Source organism: Anguilla rostrata, chromosome 3 (assembly GCF_018555375.3).
Source record: "Anguilla rostrata isolate EN2019 chromosome 3, ASM1855537v3, whole genome shotgun sequence".
In the NCBI taxonomy this organism is placed as follows: domain Eukaryota; kingdom Metazoa; phylum Chordata; class Actinopteri; order Anguilliformes; family Anguillidae; genus Anguilla; species Anguilla rostrata.
This window is the reverse complement of record NC_057935.1, coordinates 35,346,154-35,373,831: the sequence shown is the minus strand read 5'-3', so window position 1 is coordinate 35,373,831 and position 27,678 is coordinate 35,346,154. Positions and strand designations below refer to the sequence as shown.

The following is a 27,678-nucleotide window of genomic DNA, read 5'->3' as shown; positions in this document are numbered from 1 at the left end:
TCCTTTTCGCCAGCCACACACCTCAGTGACATATTTTTCTGGTTCTGGCCCAGAGGGTCACTCAGCATCAGCTCTGCTTCTGTGATTTATTAGAAAGTAGATCCAATGTTTGATATAATCTCTTTTTACTACAAAAAATGTTCAAAAGCCACTGTAATCTGTCCGCACATGGACCTTCGGACCTAGTCTGCGTGCTGGAAAAGCAACAAGGTAAATTAATGAATGAATGAATTATGAGAATCATCCTTAGGTGAATTTATAATCCACTCTGATTAAATAGGGCCAAATGTCAAACCTTCCACCGATAAGACTGTTGTTAGAGCCAAAACAACAAAACTAAAAAGAATACAGTCCACAATAAAGATTATGTGTCAATCTGGTGTCATGACCAAGTGACTTGTCTTGATAGTCTGGTACTGAATCATGATTGTGGCAGTACCATTTATGGCCAGTAGAACCTAATTGTTCAGAGCGTCACCCAGAGAGGAAGGGTTTCAGTCAAATGGTATGTCCTCTCATCGTGCATGAACAACTCCTCTGTTCCACAAGTGTGGAGTGAAAGCACACACATTGTGCAGGCAAGTCTGCAGCCTCTATGAACGATTCTGCAGTGGTGAAACACGCCAGTGAATAAGACAGGGCATTTCATGTTTATAGAAAATAAAATTCGGTGTAAAAGTGTCGCCATCTTCAAGAGGTGTAAATCTCTCATCATCAATTCTGTGATTCTATGAAAAAATGATTCTATCAGGAAAAAAACTTTTCTCGTTTTTATACCATATCAATTAGCTCTGCCTCCGCTCTGTCGGGGGGGTTCTTCACCGCCACCTCTGTCATCCCTTATCCCCGGTTATCCCATACTTATATATATATTAAGTATTATGCATAAAAAGGGCTGTAATTCCTATGTGGTTCACCAGATGTGGATATAAATACCCTCAAATTAAAGCTGTTTCATTTCAAATCCAATGTGCTGGAGTACAAAGCCAAAACAACAAACATTACATCACAGTAGTTATGGACTATACTATGGCAGAAATCTGTAATGTTTCTTGATGTAACTTGCTAATAATCACATACATCATAGCATTTTTCATTTCATCAAATTTTTTCCTTTAGTCCAAATGATTCAACAAATTTTAAATGTGGAATTCCCCTGTAAAAGTAGCTCCTATAAAGAGGACCTATTTTGAATGTTGTGTTAACCATGTTGACAATGGCTTAAAATATGTAGGTATACAATAATTAATACAACAAATGGAATAATGCTTTAGCTCTGGTGACACTTGTTAAATGTGAACCACAGTCTGGCAATGAAAATCTTCCACATCGTCACCAAATGATGAGCACTATATGGTCCAAGGGAGCCCACTAGTGGCCATGCTAGGATTAGAACTCCTGTGAAGTAACAAAAAGTGTTGTTTCACTGCTGTAACTCTTTCTCATAAAATGGCATCTTCTGTGTAACTGTGATGCTTCCACAACTGTTTTAGTTCCACTCAATTATAAATTCATTAAAAACATTTTTTAATTTATTAATAATAATAATAATAATAATAACACATATATATATATATATATGTATAGAGAGAGAGAGAGAGAATGAGAGAGATTATTTTATTATTACATTAGGAGAAAGCGAAGCACACAGCCAACAGTGATGTGACTGCAAATGAGTTTAGAAGCCCAGAAGGATCAACCTTTATCTTCTGTACACAGGCGACCGCAGTTGCATATGTCTGTACTTTTTTTACAAACAGATCAAAGATTTTTTTTCATCACCTAGGAGGTTTATCCCAATAATTGAATCTAAAAATGTTTTCAGTATTCTGTCTACCCAACTTCTACGGGTATATATACTTTCTGAATACTTGCACCTGAATCCTTTTCAAAGAGTATGAGCCAAGGTAGGCCTGTTGCAGGCTTATGTAACATAAAAGCCACAAAGCCACAACTGAATTTAGATTACCTGCTGCAACTCCCTAGTGATGCAATGTTTCGATTAGTCTATGGTCTAAAGAGTTAGTGGTTCTGTTGTACAGTATTTTTTGTATAGTCGCTAAAAGCATAAAAAATCAATTATACTGAAACACTTAAAATAGCATATTTACATGTTTTACTGTTTACAATAATTTATTTAATCTATGCAGTACACAGTTAACAATCAAAATAATTAGTTTTTAGGATTAAAAAAAGATAAAAACTGTATAAAACCAGAACACACAAACTCCACTTGGTAGAGTCCCATACATGCAGTCCCTACATGTGCTACTGTAGAAGATGTAACATAACCTTTCAAACTCAATTATCCCATCTACTCTCTGAGCAGTCACTTCTTATCACAGGGGATGATCTCATTCTTAGTTTATTCTTATTTCAATTGCTCTTTTTAATGAGGTTTCGTTAAGTGGTATCCATTTACATTTATGCAGTGAGAGCCCTGAGGCAGACAGCCTTTTAATACGATCTCCTAGCATGTCTTACACTCCATTTGTACATACTTATATACAGTGATTGTGACACCAACCATGAGAAAATGTTCTTTCACTCAGTGATTTAATCTTTGCAGGATATCACAGCTCTTTTTTTAAATTCTAAATGTCATGTTGGTTATTTGCATTGCTGGTCCCGCATAGTGTGGTATGATTTTGTTAATTAAATTCAAAGTGGATATCACTTCACTGGGACACAGTTTCAAATAGACATGATACAGTATGAGGGAATTCTATATAGCAGGTCAATGCTGAGAGTGGAAGTCATTACATAGTTAGAACAACTCATTACCGCAGGACATTAAGAACTTAATGACAGCCTTTAAAATATACATTGCAACATACCTTAATGAATTTACTTAGTAAATTCCAAGTCTAAACAATGTCATTTCACACAGTGCAGTGTAAAATCTTATGCAATGAGGCTACATAGCTGCATTGTTCATTATTATTTTATCATTTTGTCACTATAACTAGTACTTATTTAATCACAGCGAGAAAAAGGTGCTTGAAAAGAGAACTGCTTAAAAAGGGCAATATTATTTCTGATTCTCAATGGGCATGCAATGGTGTGACTGGTGCACTTTTTAAACAAAATCCTAAAGCCATAATAACCATCAACCATCTGAATGACCAAATCAGCTGCTACAGTTTCTCCTTTGAAGGGTAACCCTTGGGGAAAAATATTGTACAAATTGACCCTGCAGCACTTCTGGTAATTTAATGTCCAACAGCTCTTCACTGTGATTGTGAAATAAAAAGGCTGAATCAATTATTCTTAATTATGGTTCATTTGGCTATAAGACAAATCTTTAATTGCTTTCCTTGCAGCCTTCCAATAACAGTGTGGGCAAGAGAAAACAAACAGAGCAAATGAAGCTACAGTGTGTTGTACTCCAGCCAGAGAAAGGACGCATAATAAATTCCATGGTTTTTGTTCTGCCTACTCATCCCAGTGTGCTCAGGATGCTTGAAATAAAACAAGACTTCATCATTAACATGTACTCTCCAAAAAGCGTACTTATTGCTCCATGATAATAAGATTCTAGTACAACGACACAGCGTTGCCATGACAAAGAGACGTGAAAAGCACACTGACCACAATGCTTTCACATACAGCATTCATCCATATGACACTTGATGGTACTTATGCCTATTTTATAAACAATATATTACACACACACACACACACATCCAAAAAATATTCATTGTTCTTCAAGTGAGCTGCAATACCCTTCAATCAAAAGCCCAAAGCGTAAATCTACACATAATTGAAATATACACGACTATATACGCAGAGAAAGCAAGAACACTGTGATCAACTTTGCTGTTTGTAACTGTGAAGTTGTCTCTATGCACAGGAAGCATTTGCAGATTCAACCCAAAAACTTTTTTTAGTGTGAGATAATGGTGGCCATTATCTTGACCTTTGCATTCACACAGCTTGCAACACAATTTTCTGATACCCTGACCACGGGACAGGCTGCTGAGGATTCAAACATCCTCTTCAAATCAAAAACCAACTATATCTTCGCCAGTGTTGGGTGGTAATGGATAACATGTAATCTGGATTACATAGTAAAATAAAATTAAGTAACTAATCAGGCCAGGTAACATTTATAATAAGCATAATCTGATTACAGCTACTTTTCTAAAGATGACATGATTACATTTTGGATTACTTCAATGTACAATGTGCTCACACACATGCACAGATGCACACACACACACACACGCATACAGGCTAGAGGTTGAGGGAGATGCAACTATTTGCATTTGTATCTGTATTTGTTCAATCAACAAAAGTATTTGTTTTTTTATTTCCATAAATACCAAAAGTGGGCATGGTGTAAACCAGAAGTGGGTGGAGTTTAACACAGAAGATGCATAAAATGCCAAAAATCACAGATTTTTACCATTATTATCATTGGCACTGCTATTGTTGAGATATCAAAGCATTAAAGTCATGGTTTTACAATGACATAAAATAATAATAATCCAGTTTAACAACAGGTTTTTCATTGCTTTTTAAAGCTGTATTTAAAAAAACAATGACCTATATGCTATATAGCCATAACAGGATTTTATAACACTGAGGTAAACAAACTGTCAAATCAAGTTTCTGTCATAGCCCTCTTGTTTCTCGTGTTTTCTGTTAGCCTTGTGTATCTTGTCTTTGTTCGAACGATCTTTGTCCTCTGTTCTCTCCCTGCAGTGTAGACGGGTCCTCCCCGTCAATTCCACCACCCCGTTAGCAGCTGATTTCCCTCACCTGCTCTCTGCATTCCGCACGCCTTTGCCAGAGCATTCGCTGATTGATCGCAGCATATATTCTCGGTTTTCCAGCAACTCCTTACCAGATCTTTTTTCAGTTCATCTGATGCGTTACGTCGGCTCCAGTCCTAGTGATTAGTTAAAACTACTTTTTTCTGTTCGTGTTTTTTCTTCTCTCGTTCGGTTCGTCTACCTGCTTCCCCGATCCCGTGTTTGTTCAATACCTTGTTAATTGTATCTGTTTTGTCGGCCCAGTGTGTCAGTCTCCGTGGTCATTCTGTCTTGTCTTTCATCCGGTCTTGTTTTCCTGTTTGCAGTTTGCCGGTTCCAGCTCACCTTCCGCCGGCCTTCCAGTCCAGTCCAGTCCTGCCCAGCCCTGTGCCTGCTCCCTGTCACTGTCCAGCCTGTGCCAGCTTCCCTTCATCATTCAAACCACACCTGCCTTGTTCCCCTGGTTCCCAGCCTGGTTTCCTGTACCTAGAAAAATAAATCACGTCTGGTTTCTCCCTGCATTATCTGTGTCTGCGTCTTGCGTTTGGGTCCACCTGTACTGCTCGCCATAACTGAACGATCTGGCCAGAGATGGATCCAGCAGACGCAGACCCGATGCGTATGCCCTCGTGGGGCAGCACGAGCAGTTGCTCAAGACCTCGTGGAACAACCGGAATCCCTGACTGACAGCGTTAGATCGCTAACCAGGTAACCCAACTCACGGCCGGTCCCTCTGTTCCAGCCCCCCCAGCACCTGAACCGTCTGCAGCCATCCCCATTGGTCGTGATGTCCAGAGAGCCCCACATTCCTGCCCCTGAGCGTTATGCCGGAGACCGGGGAAGATGCAAATCCTTCTTGATGCAGTGCGATCAGGTATTTTCTGAGCAACCGGTAACCTACAGAGAAGACCGGGTGAAAATATCGTTTATTCGGGGACTTCAAGGATTCAGCTCTGGCTTGGGCGATGGCTGTGCGGGGTCAACTACACTCTGCTAACCATTCTTACCCCAGTTTTGTTCAGGAGACGAGGAAGGTGTTCGACCACCCGGTGTGCGGCAGGGAGGTGGAACGGCGCCTTTCTGTGCAGCAGGGGCCCCGCAGCGTCACAGAGTATTCTGTGGAGTTTCGAACCCTGGTTGCTGAATCTCAGTGCAATGACGCCGCGCTCAGGCTGATGTTCCATTCCGGCCTGTGTGAGCAAGTGAAGGACGAACTAGCGGTGTGGGATGAGATTAACAACCTTGATTCCCTGATCTCTCTCGCTATCAGACTGGATAACCGCCTCCGGGAGCACCGCCGGGAGAAGGCTTGACGCCCTGCACCTGCTCCGCTGACCACTCGACCCAGCCCTGGTTCCTTCCTTAGACCCCATGCTCCTCCCAGTCCTCCCACCACCGACGAGCCGATGGAGATTGGAAGGGCCCACATCTCGCCGGAGGAACGCCTCCGTAGGCAAAGTTCGGGGCTTTGCCTCTATTGTGGTCAGCCCGGCCATTTCCGTTACTCCTATCCAGTTCGGCCAAAAGAGAGGGCTCGCCAGTGAGAGTGGAGACACTGGTGAGCCATACCACTTCCCCTCAAGTCACTCCTTCCGGTCCCCGACTGGAAGTCAAGCTGGAAAGGGGCCCGATGTCACTCTCCCTGCTTGCACTCGTGGATTCAGGCACAGATGCTAATTTCCTGGACGCCACCTTCATCACACGAACCGGCATTGCGACCCAGCCCTTAGAGGTACCCATGACCACCCATGCACTGGATGGAAGAGCCCTCAGCCAAGTAACACACATCACCGAACCCCTACAACTCTTGGCTTCGGGTAACCACCGTGAAACCATTCAATTCCACGTCATTCCCTCACCTAATTCTCCCATTGTATTAGGTCAGCCCTGGTTCCATGTCCACAACCCCCACATCGATTGGGCCACAGGGAGAGTGCTGAGCTGGAGTTCACACTGCCATTCCGCTTGCCTGAAATCTGCTCCTGCGCCTGCAGAGGTCGCCATCCCCTCAGCGGTCGCCGAACCTCCTAACCTTGCCACCGTTCCTCCAATGTACCACGACCTGGGAGAAGCATTCAGTAAACAGCGCGCACTCTCACTGCCCCCTCATCGCCCTTATGATTGCGGAATCGACCTGCTTCCTGGAGCCCCTATACCTTCCCGTCGCCTGTTCAACCTGTCCCGATCTGAGAGGAAGGCGATGGAGACTTATATTCACGACTCCCTCGCTGCAGGGATTATAAGACCATCATCTTCCCCAGTTGGTGCAGGGTTTTTTTTCATCAATAAGAAGGACCAATCCCTGCGCCCCTGCATCGATTACCGAGAGCTCCACAACATTACAGTAAAAAACAAATATTCTCTGCTGTTAATGAATTCTGTTTTTGAACCCCTCCAGGAAGGTGCCATTTTTTCTAAACTGGATCTCCGCAGTGCATACCCTTTGGCACGCATAAGAGGGCGATGAGTGGAAGACCGCGTTCACCACTCCCCTGGGCCATTACGAGTATCTGGTAATGCCGTTCGGGTTAACCAACGCACCTGCTGTATTCCAGGCTCTGGTCAACAATGTGCTCTGAGATCTCCATCCGGTCTATTTTCGTCTACCTCGATGACATCCTCATTCTCCTGCAACCTGGACGAACACATTCAGCACGTGAGGTAAGTACTCCAATGCCTGCTCGAAAACAAATTGTTCGTGAAGGCGGAAAAGTATGAATTTCACATAGCTTCTGTGAGCTTCCTGGGGTACGTCATCGAGAGTGGACAGGTCCGGACGGACCCGGAGAAGATTCGTGCCGTAGCCAAATGGCCCAAACCCTCCTCCCAGAAGCAGCTCCAACGATTCCTGGGGTTCGCAAACTTTTACCGGCGGTTCATCCAAGACTACAGCCGGGTGGCAGCGCCCCTTACCCACCTTACTTCATCCACCATCCCCTTCGCTTGGACCCCGGAAGCCGACACCACTTTTGGGGATCTCAAGAGGCGATTCACCTCAGCACCAGTCCTGGTCCACCCTGACTCTCCCCACCAGTTCGTGGTTGAAGTGGACGCCTCAGAAACCGGAGTTGGAGCTGTGCTGTCCCAGAGGTCGGTAAAGGATCAAAAATTACACCCCTGTGCCTTCTCTCGCAGGTTATCTCCAGCCGAACGCAACTATGACGTCAGGAATCGGGAGCTACTCTGTCAAACTGGCCCTGGAGGAATGGAGGCACTGGCTGGAGGGAGCTGAACAACCCTTTGTCGTCTGGACCGACCATAAGAATCTGGCGTACATTCAGACGGCGAAGAGGTTAAACTCCCGCCAGGCTCGCTGGGTGTTCTTTAGGCGTTTTAAATTCACACTTACTTACCGTCCCGGCTCGGAATGTTAACCCGACACGCTGTCTCGTCTGTTCACCTCCGACAGCAGCCCCGCCGAACCAGACACCATCCTTCCCCCATCATGTATAGTGGCAGCTGTCACCTGGGAGATCGAGTCGGTGATTAAGAAAGCCCAGCAGGGCCAACCCGACCCCCGAACCAGACTTGACCGCTGTTTGTGCCAGATTCTGTTCGTTCCCAGGTCCTGCAGTGGGTCCACTCCTCCCAGCTCACCTGTCACCCGGGGATCAACCGCACCCTGTCCCTTCTGAGACGTAATTTCTGGTGGGAATCCATGGGGGCGGATGCCCGGTCCTTCGTCCTCGCTTGTACGGTGTGTGCGTGCAGCAAGACCTCGCACCAGCCTCCTGCCGGTCTCCTCCACCCTCTACCCATCCCGGGCCGACCTTGGAGCCACATCGGGGTTGATTTCGTTACTGGATTGCCACCATCCGAAGGTAACATGGTCATTCTAACCATCGTTGACCGATTTTCCAAGGCGGTACATTTCGTGCCCCTCCCCACTGCAGCGGAGATCGCAGACCTCCTCGTGCATCACGTGGTCCATCTCCATGGCATTCCCACTGAGGTTCTCGGACTGGGGACCGCAGTTCATCTCACAGGTTTGGAGGACATTGTCAGGCTCTGGGGACTACCGTGAGCCTTTCCTCTGGCTACCACCGCCAGATGAACGGGCAAACGGAGAGAGCCAACCAGGACCTGGGAGCGGCGCTGCGATGCATGTCCGCTCGTAATCCCTCCTCCTGGAGTAGACTCCTCGCCTGGGTTGAGTATGCCCACAATTCCCTTACCTGTGCCGCCACCGGTCTGTCTCTCTAGGCTACCAACCCCCACTGTTCCAGGCCACCGAGGCAGAGGGCTCCAATATCTGGTGGACTGGGAAGGTTACGGTCCGGAAGAGCGGAGCTGGATTTCCCCCCGGCTCATCCTAGATCCCTCCCTCATCCAGGATTTCCATCGGGCCCACCCTGAGAAGCCTGGTGGGTCGCCAGGAGGCTCCCGTTGAGGGGGGGTACTGTCATAGCCCTCTTGTTTCTCATGTTTTCTGTTAGCCTCGTATCTTGTCTTTGTTTGTACGATCTTTGTTCTCTGTTCTCTCCCTGCAGTGTAGGCGGGTTCTCGCTGTCAGCTCCACCACCCCATTAGCAGCTGATTTCCCTCACCTGCTCTCTGCATTCCGCATGCCTTTGCCAGAGCATTCGCTGACTGATCGCAGCATATATTCTCGGTTTTCCAGCATCTGATCTTTTTTCAGTTCATCTGATGTGTTACGTCGGCTCCAGTCCTAGTGATTATTTAAAACTACTTTTCTGTTCGTGTTTTTTCTTCTCTCGTTCGGTTCGCCTACCTGCTTCCCCGACCCTGTGTTTGTTCAATACCTTGTTAATTGTATCTGTCTTGTCGGTCCAGTGTGTCAGTCTCCGTGGTCGTTCTGTCTTGTCTTTCATCCGGTCTTGTTTTCCTGTTTGCAGTTTTCTGGTTCCAGCTCACCTTCCGCCGGCCTTCCTGTCCAGTCCAGTCCTGCCCAGCCCTGTGCCTGCTCCCTGTCGCTGTCCAGCCTGTGCCAGCTTCCGTCCATCATTCAAACCACACCTGCCCTGTCCCCCTGGTTCCCAGCCTGGTTTCCTGCACCTAGAAAAATCACGTCTGGTTTCTCCCTGCATTATCTGTGTCTGCGTCTTGCGTTTGGATCCACCTGTACTGCTCGCCGTAACAGTTTCGAAGACAGGCAAAATGTTTTTATAAATCAAAACATAGTTACTTATCCTTACACTGAACTGCATAGTACAAACTGCATGAACCCCACCACCCCTACCTGAGGGACACTGCAGTCAATTATAAACAGGAAAAATGCTTTTATATTTAAAAAAAAAAAAAAAAAAAAGTTCATCTTCATTATGCACTACCGTTTACAATGAACCCCTAATGAAATAAAAAGAACAACAGAATGTAAGGCTAAAATGTTTTCTTGATTTTGTTTGTTAATACTTCTTTGTTGAAGCACCACATTACCTGTATGTTTGCATGAGCTTGGGTAAATTAAAGGAAACTCTGAAAAGCTTCCCTGGGTGGAATACATACATTGAGCTATTATGCTTTTACTCGAACTTCCCCAAGTTGTATTTTGTAGAAACAAGCTCCTGTACATGAGCTGGGAGCAGTCTGGAGTGATAGGGAGGCACAACATCCTTTGCTAGACTGGGGGCAGGTGAAATATTTTACAGCCACCTGAGCCAGTGCTAGGTGTGTCATTAGCTGACAACCTGTGTCTGTAAAGTTTTAATGCTAGAAAGGCCATGTTTTTTTTTTACTATGTACTACCCATAGACTGTATAAAAATAGGTACTACCACTATGCTGATGGCCAGCAGCATCAGACGTATCCAGCATTACTGCAACTGAATCGATTTCAATGTTTGTATTTTTAAATTACAGCGGTTTTGTTATATAGACTAAGGAAAAGTGTATCGAGACAGGCTATTATGGGAACACTGAGAGTGCTAATATGAGCATGACAAAACTGAAAATGGAGAAGCGATTAAAGAAATACAAATATATTTTTTTAAGTAATTTATTCGGTCATTCAGCACATTTCTCCCTCCTATGTCCATGGAGTGCACTTTTACATAGCCTATGCACCGTTGGTCTCCTCTGAACAATTGCACAGAGAATGCTCAGTTTTGGTGGTTTTCTGGGACTGCACGCACACAAGTCGGTTATATATTTCATGCAGTTGTCATGTAGCTATTCTATTTAGTTTGTTCAAAGTCTCGGTTTCAATGAAAACCTGAAAATATGTCGGTGGCGTTATCTCCACGATCTCAAAGCCTAAAAGCACTTGTCTATTGTCTGGTGGGGGTTTTGTAAAGAAAATGACACAAACTGCTTGTATTTCTTCACTGAGTCTCTTTTTTTAATGCTGCTATTTTAAGCCAAAATATTTAGGAAAGTCGTGGAAGGAGGAGGATATAGCATTTACAGTGTTGGAGTAATTTTTAAGTCTCAAAAGCCTGATGATGTCGCTCTGGCCTATCTAGTGTTAAGGAAAACTGTTGCTCGTTGTCTTTCTGCAGGTGTGTGTGTAATTGAGAAACTTGGTGCTGACTCCTGAGTGAATCACATCAAAGAGGTGGAAAGACAAGATCGGTATCCAAATAATATTGGCCAAATTTGGGAAGAGAAAACATTCAGAGAGAATGCATTATTCGGGTTATTGCGGAATATGGTATTTGTATTCAGCTTCATCCCTAATACTGACACAGTTGTCTGGGCCCACATCATGTCTGTCTCTGCATGAACATAGACAGACAAACAGCTTAAGTGCCCCATTCCACCTGATGTCCCACTCAACCTGAAGCCACCCTGGACATAGTGAATTCCACACAGCAAATGACACAATATTCAACTCTGTCACACAGGAAGAACTTAAAATATGTGTTTTACCACAAAAACTCGTACAATGTGTGCTTGAAACAGTTCACGAGTAAAAATGGAATACTTTATCTTCATTCTCCATCACGGAGAGGTTAGGTACAAATGACCACATGAATCATAACAGAGCTATTCCTACAATGGCGGTTAGCCCACATTAATATTCGACAATTAAAGGTGTTTAGTGAAATTATTATTAAATTCATCATCACACCAGGCGTAAAAATCGACATATTCGCCAAAAAGGTTGAACAATATTTTTTGATAAATCAATATTAGTGAGCCATCAAATATTTTTAGCGAGCAATGTAATATATGGAACGTTAATTCAAAATTGATGTTGCTGTTTAACTGCTTTAGAACGTTGGATTTTGTAGCATATTGATTTTAGTACTGTAAAAAGGCAGAGGTATCCTGTTATGTCACGGATAACCAATAATGAGGAATCGAGAAATAATGACCAGCACGGCGGCGAATAACCCCTGATACAAAGAATGGTTGCCTCGTCGTAGATTATCCCCCTCATTACATGGCTAATTGCCTGATGAAAACATGGCTTTGTTGAATGTTTGGTCAAATATTTCTGCATAATGACCACATCTATGGGTAACGGACCGCTATAACTTAGGACTCTTTTCATATCACGCTGCAGAAAGAAGTGCCACAGCGGTCAATTTGACCATTGTCACTTTAATGCACCATCCACAGAGCAGACGATAGATGGTAGGACAAAACCGGATGTTATTGTTTTCAATTAAGGCAAGACAGCAGTACAGGGCAAAATCGGCAACAGCCGATGTACCAAGATCTTGAGAAAAAGGCTGCAGCATTATGTTTTCAGAAGTTTTTCTGGGTGTGATTTGAGTATTGGGACACACACTCATCATGGATTATCCCTTATTTAATGCACACCCTTGGAGTCTGTATTGACCAATCAGAATCGAGTATTCAGCCAAGCCAATATATAACGTAAAACAGGAAGATTCCATGTTGTAACTATTTTAGTGTTCCTCACTTAACCCATTGAGAAGGAATGCTGAACAAGCACCATGAAAATGGAACTGAAAATATGATGATATTCAAGTTGTGTATCTCCTGGGAAGATAACAAGTAATTTTGCTAATGAGGGACAGCAGTACCTAATGTAACACCTGGTAAAATGTAACAAACTTTTAGGTGCATCGAGCTTGAGCAAAGTCCATTTACCATTTACAAAGTATTTCAGGTTAAACATGCAGAATTACTCTCTCTTTGTCTCCAACGAACGGTGGGAGATTTCAATAAATATTTAAAGGAGATACTGCCAAAAGTCTGCTATGGCTATATGCTAGTGAATATTTTTTACAGGAAGTGTTTTTTGGCTACTGTATCATGTATGGATGTCAAGGAATCCAAATGTATGTAATTGTGAACAGTATTTTAGTGACAAACAGATCGCACAATTTTCATATAGCGTGCTAGCTTGCTGGGATTGCTAACCAGGCAAAATGCTCCCCCTGCAGAGTTAAATCTAGCAAGGTGTTTCATTTATGCTGCAACTGACCGAAAGTACTAGGAGTATGCAACTAGGGGACACTGGGGCTGGTTGGTACAGGGGTTGGTTGGCACACAGCCATTTTCTGGTCCTTTGAAAGTCATAGACACAAAAACGTAATATCAAAATATTTGTTTTTTTCAACTGCAGTCATGTATAAAAATTACTCACTGTTTGAGGCATTTTAGGAATTTCAGTTTTGTAATATCTAAAGTAAAAAAAAAGGTTATTCACACTTAACTTATCATAAAACCGTGTTAGATAGAAATATTGAAAATATGTTACTTCTGGTTAGTAGAGATGGCAATCAGCTACATTTTGATGTAAGATTTAAAAGTGTGATGTTAGCTGGGTAATATTATCATATTATCACAAAGGTGTGGGTCCCAATGTGAGCGGGCTTTTTTGGCACACTGATTTTGAGGTTATGCCAACCAACCTTGGTATAGGCGTGTAGTTAATGTGATAACATGCATTGTACACATATGTGTAATGCATATGTTACCACATTATTAACTGCATCCTTATGGTTTGCACAACCCCAAAATAATTGTGCCAACCAACCCTGGTTTCAACTATATTTCATTTTATATTGTATATATTTATTATATTTATATTTATTCCATTGAATATTCATATTTACTGATTCTTATTTGAATTAAATGGTAAAAATGGTTTCAATTGGTTGCTTCATTCCTTGTAGCTATAGCATTTTAACATAGTGCCAACCAACCCCATAATGTGTGCCAATCAACTCTGTGTTGAAGCTGGCTGACTTTAATCATTGGTGACCTAATTTTAGAAAATATTTGGGGAAATTATAATATATTTATTTATCGCTAAGATCTTAACTTTTCATTTGTTACTAGTTAGAATATTCTAACAAATTCTGCCGGAAAAATATGGCAAAGAGTGAAGTGTGCGAACAACCCCGGTCTCCCCTACTTGTATGCTACCAATAACAGAAGGCAGTAGGCCTAAGATGTTTTCTGTTTTTAAAAGACTCCATCATAACATTCGATAGCATCTACATACAATCATACAATACAAAGCACAAAACAGTCTCCAATGACAAAATATAGAAACAAGATATACAAACATGTAGATCTGGCAATCAGCAGTCATCTGCATTCGTATGAAGAAATTTTGAAAAAAAGAGACCCACTGACAGAGGTCCCCATGGAGGTTTTTGATATGTTGGAAATAAAGAAATTATAATTAACAGCCTGCAGTAAGTAGATTATTGATTAACCAATTGGTTGGATTAGTTCAACTCAGATATGATCTTTGTAAATATATTTAACTCAACTTTAACTTTAGGCTACGTCCAGGTGACATATGACATCGACTGACACAGCTGTTTGGATCGAAAAGAGTAGGCTACAGTCTTGTGATAGATTTTCACCTTTACAGGTAGGCCATGAAAAACGTTTTATGTAATCAAAAAAATAGATGAAAGACAGTTTAACGTGGAAATGTGCTGAATACCTTACTTTGTGTTAACTTGCAATGCTATTGACTGTTAAGTGTTCCTCTCGCCGCGTTAGTTTTTACCCCAAATTTCGGTGAGATTGCCTGTGAAAGATGTGCCCCAGAAATGTCATTGTGGTGTTGAATCATAGCCAATGGATGTACGTGATTTCTGTTAAAAAAAGATTAATCTATCTCAGCCCAATACGAAAACCGGTAGTTATTTCCCTGCAGGCAACAGTAGCCTATATAACCAATTACAATTCCAAATTGTTTCGGGCAAACTAGTCTGTAACGTTTAAACAATGTCTTTTTAAGTTTTAAGCTGACCTTAACTCTCGATGCGAATTTTTCTTATATGCAATTCAACGACGAACAGTAAATGAGCCATTTTAATTTAAAATACAGAAACGCTTTACATACATACATAAATATTTCAGCACAAATTTAGGAGGTATGATTCAAAATGAATACGTTTCTTTGCAACAATGTAGCGCTCATAGAGTGCAACCGTGCTCTCAACACTTGCCTTCATTGGTGACGATGGACACCTTTTGAACTTCTCGGCTGCCCTCTTGAACGGCATTTTTAATAACTGCTTTCTGGCTGACGTCCACAGCCTGACATAGTCTGTTGGGAGGCATTTTAACCGAAACTGTCGTTTTTTTCCTTCTAGCGAGCGTGGATGAGACGGTGCCCATGTGGAAAACGGACTCTGGAAACTTGTAAATAACATGAGAAGCGCAGATCTCACTGTTACACTAAACAAAACAATAAACCGCTCAGCATTTTCGTATGTGATGAAAATTCTGTTTACCTGTAGCACTTGGTGTAAATCATTTCAATACTCGAAGTATAGAGAGCATTTCTCACGTTGCGTGACCGGCAGCGCGCATTTTCAGTCCGTGATCAACACGTTACCCGGTCGACCAATAATTTGTCTTCAAAGTGGCTGAATCTTGGATGGGTGGCACCCTAATTTTCTGCCTTGCTCTTGTGTGAAATGTACTGACGTAATAAACATTTCGTTTATTGCTATAGAATTTTATATTTTTGCGACGTTTTTGGTAATCCAGTAAAAGAAAAATAGACTATAGTCTACTTTATCACAACGTTTCGCGTTCTCACCTGGGCTACACGACATTGCAAAATCGTACATCATCTGTTTTATTTGATCAGAACGAAACTATTTTAGATACAAGAGATTAATAAATGGATTGCATATTCATCATTTTTACAATGGTGATGATGATGGCAGTCAGTCATCATAATGATCTTCTGAGTACAGTACGTCGCAATAAACAGTGTAAAATTGTGATAATAAAAGTCCATGAATCAGACCAAGTTTAACAGCATTTGGCTGGTTTTGTAGAAACCGGTTTGTCTGGTTTGGATATTGAAAGTGACCCAATGAAGACTGTGAAGCAGATGTCTCTTTCCAGTTCCCTGGATGCTTTGGTCTTTTCAAGCTTCAGAAACTTTAGTAATGCTCAACCTCAGTCATCCCAGATTATATTAACGAATGCCGCGTCTTAATTTCCAGTTGTATTGGTTCCTCCCAGAATCAATTCCATTCACTTAGATCACAATTCCATTTCAAAATGCAACTTTTATTCTTTAAATTGAGTGCAATTCCATGTACTGTTTAATCCAATTCAATACAGCAAGTCATATAGTAGGCCATAAGAATTATATACATTTTTCTTCATGCCATAATCCATTTAAATTTGAGGGAAAATGATACTTTGGCATGTATATTTACAGTGCTAAGAGGAACTAGCAATGCTTATAAATCTACCACTGGGAAACAATGGGTTAACGATAATCTGTTATCTATCTGTTGTTTTGTTTGGGCATTATTTAATAAATGTCACAGGCAGAATCTATGACTTGTTGCAATTAGCAGTAAATCATTAAACACATACAGTAAATGGTATGGTAAATGGACTGCATTTTTATAGCGCTTTTATCTATACATTTATATATCCAAAGCACTTTACAATTGATGCCTCTCATTCACCCATTCTCACACACAGACATACCAACAGCGAAAGGCTGCCATGGAAGGTGCCAATCAGCTTGTTGGGAGCAATTAGGGGTTAAGTGTCTTGCTCAGGGACACTTTGACACGCCCAGGGTGGGGGATCGAACCGGCAACCCCCCGACTGCCAGACAACTGCTTTTACCTCCTGAGCTATATCGCCCCCTTTAATTTATTTAATTGATATTAATTGTAGTTAAGGTTATGGTTAGTTTTAGCTTTTTCCTGGCCTAAAACATAAAAATATAACATGGAACTGTATAATACGGTACGTCTTGTTTTTTTTGTCCAAATTGGCAATTCTGTCCATTCAAGAAACTTTCAAGAAAAAAAAATGTGGAAATTTGTTTTTTGCTTATAACCTACATTACATTCTGTGCAAAACCTGAGTTGAACCTTATTAGGGAAAATTACATGTTTGTTGCAGCTAATGCTAACAACAAAATAACAACAACAATAATAATAATAACAATATTATTATTATTATTATTATACATAAATAAATATAGCTGCAAACAGTGATATCAGGGGATAAGGGTGAACCACAGAGCACTTACTGCAATTTGCACCAACCCATTTGCCCCTCTGTAGCAAATTTTCCCCTTCGAGTTGCTGATTTTTTATCCCACTGCCCGTTGCTGCCCATCATTTCCTTTCTGCCCGTCCTGTTCTCGTCCACAAGTACTAATGTAATGTGAAATGCAAGAAAAGCATGCTACTCCTAAATTAAAAATATACAGTATGTATTATAACTGATATATTCTCTGGGTAAATGTTTTATCATATAGCCATTAAGGATGGTATATCTCTTCATGTGTACAAACATTGATTGGATAGAAAGTGAAAGCAAATCATCTTACTGTTTTTGCAGTAACCTGTACAGTTTAATCATCGTTTAATGGATTTTTATAATGTGATCCTCTACATGTGAGAGTTTAATGAACTTATGACCGAATGAATGTAGACATGTCCATATTGTTCTTTTGATCTAATTATTATTCAATAAATAAATTTAAAATGAAACATTTTGTTGGTCTGTCTATTCGAATCGAGTTCTATCAGAAAAGTGATTGTTGTTCAGTCAGAATTTATTGTAGCAACTTGTACATTGTCATGGACAGCAAACCTTATCCAAATATCATCCATACCAACTTTGGTGTGTATTTGATGCTTGGGTACATCTGCAATTATTATTTTAACATTGCAATTTTGAAATGGTGCTATAGTGTCACCTTCGGTGGTAGTGGCAGGAAACGTGATGCATATGATCTACATGGATCCCTTTTCAATTTGTTTATTTCCCAATTTTGAATAGAGGCGGGATTTAAAAGAGGCGTGGTCAAATATCTTTTCAACAACATTTGCATATTGATATGTAATGCTCTTAAATAATCTTGGACAGAGGGGGCAAGCTTCTCGGGACTCTTGGAGGGAAGCTTTTTGGGGATTCCTGTCACATTTCATACCATTTGGCCGCATTTAGCCAATTGAAATTAGTATTTTGCAAAAAGTTCCCCCTACAGGCCATATCACACGATATTGATGCATGCATGTTCCTGCTCATTTACAATATGGTTGTCTATTATCCACTGAATTAGCATTACAATTTGCATACATTTGTGGCCATACGCATATGCCAACCATTTTTGTCCAAATTGTCCCGTGGCCATATTTTGACATATTAAACGTTTCTTCACAATTTAACAGTGACGTGTGATCTACAGCACAAATTTTGAGAGAATTCGGCAAACATTCTAGAAATACATACCTTTTTTTTTTTTTAATTAAAGAAAACAAATGAAGAAAATTTTATATGGCAGCCACTATCAGTTCTGTGATATTATTTGTTCAGAATTAGGAGGTAGACATGTAGACATGTGGAAATAATCTGGTGCATTTACATCAAACAGGATGGCCATAATATTTCAATGTTTCAATTTTGCAGGTGGTGCTAGTCGCATGTCATGCATAATAAATAAATAAACTGGCAGCTACACTGAACTTGCCTGACAAATTTTGTGAGTTTCTGAGCATGGGAAAGGGGTGAAAATGTAGCAAGAGGCAGAAGAAAAATAAGAATAAATATTGAAAAATCAATTGGGTTCCAATGCACTGTTGGTGCTTGCCCCCATAATAATAAACAATAATTTTCATAAAACCACTTTTTTCATCATGTCATTTCCTAATTTGAATGTGACATTCAATTTACTGATATGTTCCCACAAGACATAACTTTCATTAATATTTTATTCAGACAAATTCAGGAAGCAACCAAACTTTAGAAGAACACCTCCTCTCCAGGACAGTGTGGATGAATCAAAAACCAGAAACTGTAATTCTTGGACAAAAGCTGACTCTCAGCAGAATACATGTACATAACAATAAAAAGATTCTGAAAATAAATAACATATTTCAACAAGTTACACTCATTCAGAACAGTATGAAAGAAATAACCACTAAAAAGTAAAGAACAACAAATGTTTACATTTTAAAAACAAATACCTTACCACAACTAACCAAGATAAAATTTGTTTAAATGCTATGGTACTGAGACTGTATTCAAAGTGGAAATCCTTATTTAGTATATACTGTAATGTTCTCTCAGACTGTACGTTATAAGAAATAATATAATTTCTTTTTAAGGTTACAAATAAGCTTAAAATTTAATCTCAAAGTACAAAATATAAGACATTTGTGTGTAATAATTTTTTAATAAGTGACAATCCAAAACAAAGTCAGGACATCTGCAAAAAAATATCTTCAACCTTTTTAGTATTCTTTGCTTGTGTGTGTGCAATTAAATGAAAATGAAATTAATACAACACTCTCTTGGTATTTGCAGGGTATTGTGACTCAAGTGTCCTAATCGTACAATTGAAAAAGTTAAAAAAAAATCAAATTATGTCACTTCTGAGCAGACTACCTCTCACTCATATATTTTTTTTCCATTTCAACAGGGCAAAACAATTCTCAGCTACAGGGTAACTCCACATACCACACGTGAGCCCTCCAAATTTGAAACAGTGTGTGTGTATATATATATATATATATATACTGACTGCCAAATATTTCCATACATTGCAATGCTGTTCAAGTGTGGCCGACACCGTTGATTTGCAGTTCCCCCTGTGGCCTGTATTTTTTCAACTGTTCAAGAAAACCAGGATTTGGACAAATTGCTGGCCTTGCCACTTTCACAGCTGCAAATGCGTCATCAAAAGCCAGCCCCTCCTTTGACATCAGGTATCCGATGACTACCGCAGCAGAGCGAGAGACTCCAGCATTACAGTGGACCAGCACTACTCCTTTCTGAAGGGCAGAATAGACAAACTAAAGGTTACTTCAAGTATGTATGGAATTCAAAGCCAAGCATCCAAGAATCAAAATGTATATATATTAACCAAATGCAGAAAAAAAACTCTGCAACATGAGTTTTTATTCTAAGGAATCAATTGTGACAAATTTACCTGCCTGTGGCAATAGCAGTTACGAAGTGCTCTAACTGAATAATAATAAGTGATACTGAAAGGTCATTAAATGCAATTGCAAAGCCACTTGGAAGCCAAAAGGTGAAGGGATGGCTTGAGGGTGAAGGTGAAGAAATGACTTTGCCAGTCATCGTGGGTTAATTAATTCAGGCTCGGTCTCTGTTACGTGTATCACAGGTTACTTGGGAAATAAAACAGTGAGAGGCTGCCCATACTCATTTTACAACAGAGTGGAAACTTATTTCAAATAGGTATTGTAACTATGAACCCCTGTGAATTTACATCATGAGACAGTGTCAGGTTGTAAGTGGCTAGCTCGACGGTTTGGTAAAGAGGCTGTATGACAAACAATGGCCAGTAGTGATATTATCTTTCTACAACGCGCTAAATAATGCACCACGAAAACTAAGCATTCATTATTTACTACGCTATGCCGATACCTAGAATAAGGGATGTTGTGCATCAGTTGACTGCGTATCAGATAAGCAAGGTACTAAAACAGAACACTCAGGATATTACTTTGACAAGACTCAAAAAGTTTGGTTCTTTAACACAAAGACGAAGGCAGCTTTGTCCTAAACCAGCCAGAAAGTGGATGGATGTTATATAGTAACAACTTGATATATTACAACGATCAAGAGAAAATAATAAACGCTTATAAAAAATGAAAATATGTGAGCTCTAATTAGCGCAGATAGCGTTCCATTAGGTCAAATTGTATGGGCACCTCTGTGCCCGCCTGGGGCACGATGCAGAAATGTTGGGTCACAAACGCACACTTTACCTCTGATTCGGCTTGGTTTATGAACTGGAAGCACTCGTCGAAGTATGAAGTGATGACAGTGTCCGGAAGATCCAGTATACTTAACGTTTTATAAATAAATAGGTCTGTAAAGGCGTTTTCGACACCATATGCAACGTTCAATATATGTGAAACCTGAAAAGGAAATAAAAGCTTAGTATGAAATACAAAAAGATATCCGCATGCAAACGCGTTAATGGCAACTAGACCTCAAAAACACTATTTAAATTAGTTACTTAACTTAATTACCTTAAATTTCCTCAATGTGCCAAAGTCTTGGGCAGCGTCTTGCGAGGCTAAAACAAGAAACATAGGCTACTTCTTCGACGTGATGTGGCATGGAAACATCGATGTAAATGTTAAATGGAATAGTATAGCTTGTATGTTTAACCACAGAAATTATAACAGTAGTTCCATCCAGCTAATTATGAAAAAATGTAATCTATTGAGATGCATGCTGTGATGCGATTATCTGCGTCCTCACTTCTACACTCTACGTTATGTCTCATGCAAATGATAACTAACAAGGAAGCTATGAAAACCTACATATTACGTGATGTAGCGCGCAGTGTATGGGCGTACACTGTGCAAGACAGTGCAAATAGACATTTAAACCACTCAGCCTCACCCAGCAGAAGATAAGGCTTAATAACGCCAACTTGGAGATCCCAGCTGTTGTCTTGTACATATCCACAGGCAGTCCCGGGCGTCACGGCATCTTCAACGACATGTACGGTGGAACCTTTCCATGTCTCTATGATCCTCCTCCCACTTAATGTTGTCACTCGGGTGCATTGCTTCCTCAAGTTAGTCTTGGAAAATGATTTAATTTCCTGCGCAAGCGAATGCATTACATGTGTCTATAAGTAACAGTTCAAAGCAGGAAAGTACTGTAAGATACCCGTGGTGAAGCTTCCCTCCGCAGTTGACAGATGCTGCTACTTCGAAACCACCTTCACCAGTGTGCAACCAGCATTTATCAAAGATAGGCAGTAATGTTAACTTGCAGTGAAAATGGAGAACTATGATCTACCTCTGAACGGGCTGCGTGACACTGCCATCTACAGGCTTGGAATGCAAGATCTGTCACAAGGGCTTCGTGAGCCCCGTAGTAAGGTATTGGGATCGTTTGAGAACATGTGTCGCTTTTGAAAGAGAAATAAACGCATGTTATATGGTCCAAAAATTGTGAAATAATTAAGGTAGTACGATATGTAAAAATGAAGACGACCGGATATATGTCAAATTATTTCATGTTTATTGTATATTTTCCATGGGTCTTTTGCGCAGGATGAACATATTTTAGATGTTTATATAACTTTCTGACCACCTGTCTGCTTCACAATGGCAGATATATGCCATTCGCGAGTTTGGGTTTTAATGCAAGTAAACACACTTAATTTAACTCCAAAAAAACGTGCGCTTGCTCCGTTCGGACAGCCGTAATTCCCGGGGGAGTGGGACGGCGCCAAAACTCTTACTCCGGGGGGAGTCTAAGTATTCGTTTTCAACTATTTGGTGTTAGCTGTATGGTTATTCTCCTCACATTTTTGTCCTACCGTTTTTTGTGTTTAGTGTTTGGAATAGTGATTGGAGCTAGGGGAGGGGAGGGCATGTTATTTTGGAGGGTTATGCATCGTGCCCTGTAATACTGTCCACTTGACCATGGTTTCTCCTTCTCCCTTAAGTGTGATTAGATGATTAGTGTGACTGGCTTTGAACTTGTAGTGCCTAATTTGCTGTGCAGTATGTGGCTTGCGTTGAAGTTTACAATACAATGTATAGGGTGTATAGTGCAATGTCCTTGATCTCATGGGTGCTATGGCTACAGTGTGGTGAAAAAGTATTTGCCCCTACCTGATTTCCTCTATTATTGCATGGGCGATGTGGGTGATTGATCATTTTTAAATTATTATTATTATTATTATTATTTAATTAAAAATGTGTTTTGTGTTTACTCGGGTTCCCTTTATCTAATATTACATTTTGTCTAAAGATCTGAAACCATTCAGTATGACAAATATGCAATAAACACAGAATAATGTTTGCTAACATACCTCATTCAAAATCCACAGACAAGTATACAACAGACACATTGTGATATACTTCAAACAATACACTGTCCTTGAAATTGATATTCATGAACTTTTATCTCAGTGCCCTCAGACAAAAAAACATTGAGCTGAATAGACTGTAGGGGGCAGGGTCTGTGGTTCATACTATTAGCCTGTACAACTTTCGGGTTAAGAGAAGCTACGGCAAAGAGCAAAATGGAAATCCCAAAATCAATATTAAGGCCAGTATTATAAAACACCATATTCAGAGCATAATTTGTGCTTTAAAAGGAAAAAAAAATAATATATACCTTTTCAAAGAAATACATCAGTAAACACAAACACGTAATTTTTTCTGATTTTCTGACCTGATTTTTGATTTCAAAATGGATATGAACTGAACTGAAAGTACACAGATTCAATTTTCATACCCTGGTTGTATTTTTCAAAGTTGTCTTAATGTTCAAAAGCATTTTATTTAGTCTTTCTCAATTTTCTCTCTACTCTTCAGTAATTTCTTTTAAAATGCACTGTTTCCTCATTCATCCAGGGGACTTTTGTCAGTCCTTAAAGGGTTTTATAAAACATTCAACTGAACTGGAAACAAGGTACAGTGACACTTTTCACAGTTTTTAATGTGGGTAGACTGTGGTAGGTGGCCTATAATCAAGACTAGATGCTGAAAGCTCTCTTATACCTGCACTAAGGAAGCGATTTATCAGACAAATCAGAAACACCTGTGAAGCCTGGAAATGCCTGGAAATAGGGGGGGGGGGGGGGGGGGGGGGGGGGGTATGTATAAAATGATGTGCTGTAATTTTTACATGGAGAAACCAATATTCCACAAAAAAATGCCCTTGAATAAAATCTGAGAATGTTCACTTTATCCACATGTGAATTGTTTGATTACAAATCTAAAATTGTGGAGTACAGAGCCAAAGGTTAAAACAACAACAGGTTAAAACAATGATATGGACCATCATGCAGGTAATAACAGCTATAAATGTTATTGCTGTGTTCGCTGGTCATTCACCACCTGTAGATTGATGAGGGGGTCAAAAATGATAAAGTGAGGAAGTTTACAAGTGCCACTTTGAAAACTAACCTTGAAAGCACCAGCCTAATGTTGAAAATTCCTGATGTTACTATCTCTGTGCCAACCACCTACAATAGCCTAATGCCTACTATTAAAGAGGGTCCCCTGGTCAAGATGCCACATCATTTCTGTTTAGCATTTTAGCATTACTCATTTGAAATGAAATGCTATCAGTGTTTTTTGGATAATTCAATAATTTTATGTTGCATATTGCTTTGTAGATCCAGCCCTACCAATTCACAATTTGGCTACTATTAACCCTTTCAAGAGTAGGTTTTTTGGATTTTTTTCCAAATTTCTATGTTTCCTAGAAGTACATTGCTTTCAGTTTCCAGTAGATTGTTAAATCAGCCTTAGAATGACATATTTGTGATTTAAAACAAATTACAACATGGCAACCTTGATGGTTGCATGTTTTAAACATCGATACAATGGCATTATTATCGTGACCACGTGTAAACACGGTGAATCTATAGTTACCATTTACCTTTATAGCAAATTGATAAAAACAATTCTGAGATATTGTCAACTCTAGTCTGATTCGAAGAATGCAATTTAGCTACAGCTAATATTGACCAAACACTGCTAATAATGTGCCTCTAACAGCTGAAAGGTATCTGCCCTTACAGATTAAGTATGAATGGTAATCTCCACCTCATCTTAGCTCATCTTCAGTTTAAACATATTTTTTGGTAAGGTATGTTGAACGCTCTGCATACTCTTGTAACATATGCTAAAGTTATAAATCATGTAAATAAATCATGCTACAAATCTTCTTCTTTGGGTTTGGTTGGCGGACTGCACAAACTTTAAGGTGCATACACCGGCACCTACTATGCTGGAGTGTGAGGCCGGTCACAGTCTACCTACATTAAATTCTTTTGCCTAAACCTCTCCCTGTCTACATTATACAATTCACAAAACAACAGTACATGTTTTACGGTTTCCTCTACTAAACACTCATCACATAACTTTCATGTCTCCCAGTCAGTCTCAATGATGCATTTAGCCCTGTATAACCATACAGCAATCTACTCCATATAACTTCCTGTCTCCTACAATTCCAATTCCCCACCTCTTCCTTAACTGATTTGTGTATATTACAATAATTCCTCCTTTTACCCAGCCAAAACAAACCCTAACTTCCATCCTCTCCAATCCCATAAACTTCACCATTATGTCCACAAGCAAGTTCCCCCTATCCAATCTACCAGGCTATTCAACACTGTCAGGACTCGTGGGGGGTACGGACCCAAAAGCAGAGAGACAAAACACAACTCCAAAATGGGAGGGGAACAAAAGACTTTACTAACAAAAAAGGCAAACAAGCAGGGAACAGAAAAGGCCACGATGGGCAAAAACACAAACTCAAAAACTATCTAATAAAACAGAAAACAAGAGGAACTCAAAAACACGGGCAGGGCAGAACACAGGCAGGCAGAGTACAAAGGCAGGTACAAAATGGTCAGAGCAAACATACGTAGGAAACAAACAAGGAACCAGCAGCCGAGTCAAGGGAACAAAGAACTTAAATAGACAGGGGGTAACAAGACACAGGTGAACTCAAAAAACAATCAACCCAGAAAAGGAGGGGATAACAAGACATAGGTGGGAACAATGATAGAATAACGAGACAAACAATAATACAATTAACAGGGGGGAGCAGGACACAAAACAGAAGTGCCGCCATCTGGCGGCCCAACAAGGGAAACACAGACAGGAAAACACAGAACCATGACAAACACTGCAGCAGAATCAGAGAATATCACTACTCGGAGAGGTTTTACCTCTACTATCCATCCTAATCCTATAATCATAGCCATCAGCTCAGCTGAATAAAATGACACAAGATCTGATAGCCTAGTTTGACATTAAATTCTGAGATAGATACCCATGCTTCCACCCTGCCATTGTTTTTTCCAAAACCTAGAGTGCATTTAGATTTGATTGATACCAGGAGAGAATGGGCTGAGGGGGAGGATGAAAATATGTGTATGGGGAGGTATATTGAGGGTATCTTGGTAGATACCCTCAATATACCTCCCTATACACATATTTCCATCCTCCCCCTCAGCCCATTCTCTCCTAGTATCAATCTCTAAGTTTTGGAAAAAACAATGATGGAACATTTCCTAAGCCATTTACAAGCCTTGCCTATATCTCTCCAATTTCATGTTCAGCCACTTTATGATCAACTGTCCAACCAAATGGGCGTTGTTCACCGACTCTCCTCTCCCAACACTCAGCTATATGTCTCAGCTCATTCAGCTCAGCTAGTAGCTATACGTCCTTCTGAGCTTCCTCTCAACCTTCCCCAACATGCTAGTGCATGTTGATCCTTACCTGTAGCTGCACTGCAGAGTTCCTCCCAGCAGTGCAGCAGCAGAGCCGAGAGCTCCTCCCAGCAGCAGTGGTGCAGCAGGGCAGACACAGCAGGAAAGCAGCAGGCTGGGAGGTAAGGCTTACACTCCATTGCCACAGGGATGTGTGGTAAGGAGAAGGCCAAGGCCATTTTTCTAACTGCTGAAGAAATCCAGCTCAATCCATCCTGGAGAAGCCCAGCCTCTGTTTACCAACCCACAAAGAGCGGAAACTCATGACTTCTGTCTAGAAGCAGAAGCCTTATCACCTATCTCCTGTGAGGCCTAGGCCTAGACCTCAAAATTTACCTACAACAGGGAGCTACTCTACTGGTGAGACCTGATTCGATTCACTTTCGCTGGATATACCTGAAACACGACACCCTGCATTATGGCCTAGAACCATTATCTTTTGAACTTCTGCTTAGACATGTATGTTTTCTTCTGTTTGTTGTTTTTAGTCCTTTAAGTCTTTTAAATATTATTCCTTATTTATCGATTTATTTATTTATTTATTTGTGCTACCATCAGGGTCCCCTATGTTAACAACTTCAGCCTATTTTTGGCAAGGCCTATTCTTTTAAAGAGAGATGGTCTTCACCCCAACAGAAGGGGGGCCCTGATGCTTTCTGAGAACATCAACTCCCATCTCCAAGCATGACAGACAAGTATGGTAGGAAATGCATTTCTCAGAAGACCATATCCTGTACAACAGGGGTAACCAACGGGTTGATCGCAATCGACTGGTCGATCTTCAAAGCCTTCACTGTCGATCCCTAGCATTTTCGCATTTTCTATAAAAAGAAAAAAGAAATAAAGTTTTTTCATGCTCTGGTTGGTTGGTTGTTTTAACAAGCTCTTTAGACCTAGCTTTGGCTCATTGATTTGAATCACGCATGGGTCATATGTTATCTTACAATCTCTAATTGGCTATTTGATACGCTGAGGTCTATGAATGGCTGCGTGCAATTGTGGGTGGGGGTAAAAAAAAATCACGTAATGAGAGTTGAGGAAGTAATAACGTTAACGCTAACAGTTTGTACAGCAGGAGTTGCGAGCGGTGCCAACCTTAACTAACATAACAACATCGATATGGCTGAGGGTCCAAAGAAAAAGAAATAAAAAACGTGGCAACCTGGAGCATCATCATGCTACCACCCATGCTACATTCAAAGACTCGTATCCACTCAACAGCGCATTAAGATCAAAAAGAATCGATGAACGGAAAAGAGGGCTAAAAGCACAGCAGTCGCCTTTCAAC

At 40.7% G+C, this 27,678-nt stretch overlaps 2 protein-coding genes across 2 annotated transcripts in view; both read right to left on the bottom strand.

Moving 5' to 3' along the window:
• pde1a (phosphodiesterase 1A, calmodulin-dependent) overlaps positions 1–15,471 on the bottom strand; it is a 143,465-nt gene extending 127,994 nt beyond the window's left edge. The window contains exon 1 of the mRNA XM_064327311.1: positions 15,106–15,471. Coding sequence (XP_064183381.1) covers positions 15,106–15,277 — 172 coding nt within the window. The 5' untranslated portion in view covers positions 15,278–15,471. The remainder of the gene's footprint in view (positions 1–15,105) is intronic.
• A 3,375-nt stretch (positions 15,472–18,846) lies between these two features.
• On the bottom strand, positions 18,847–21,912 carry dusp19a (dual specificity phosphatase 19a). Its single transcript, XM_064327318.1, has 4 exons — positions 21,536–21,912; positions 21,157–21,203; positions 20,890–21,042; positions 18,847–19,926 (listed from the first exon to the last, which is right to left on the bottom strand). The coding sequence occupies exons 1-4, from the start codon at positions 21,756–21,758 to the stop codon at positions 19,708–19,710; spliced, it is 642 nt and encodes a 213-aa protein (XP_064183388.1). The 5' UTR covers positions 21,759–21,912; the 3' UTR covers positions 18,847–19,707.
• Between the last annotated feature and the right edge of the window lie 5,766 nt (positions 21,913–27,678).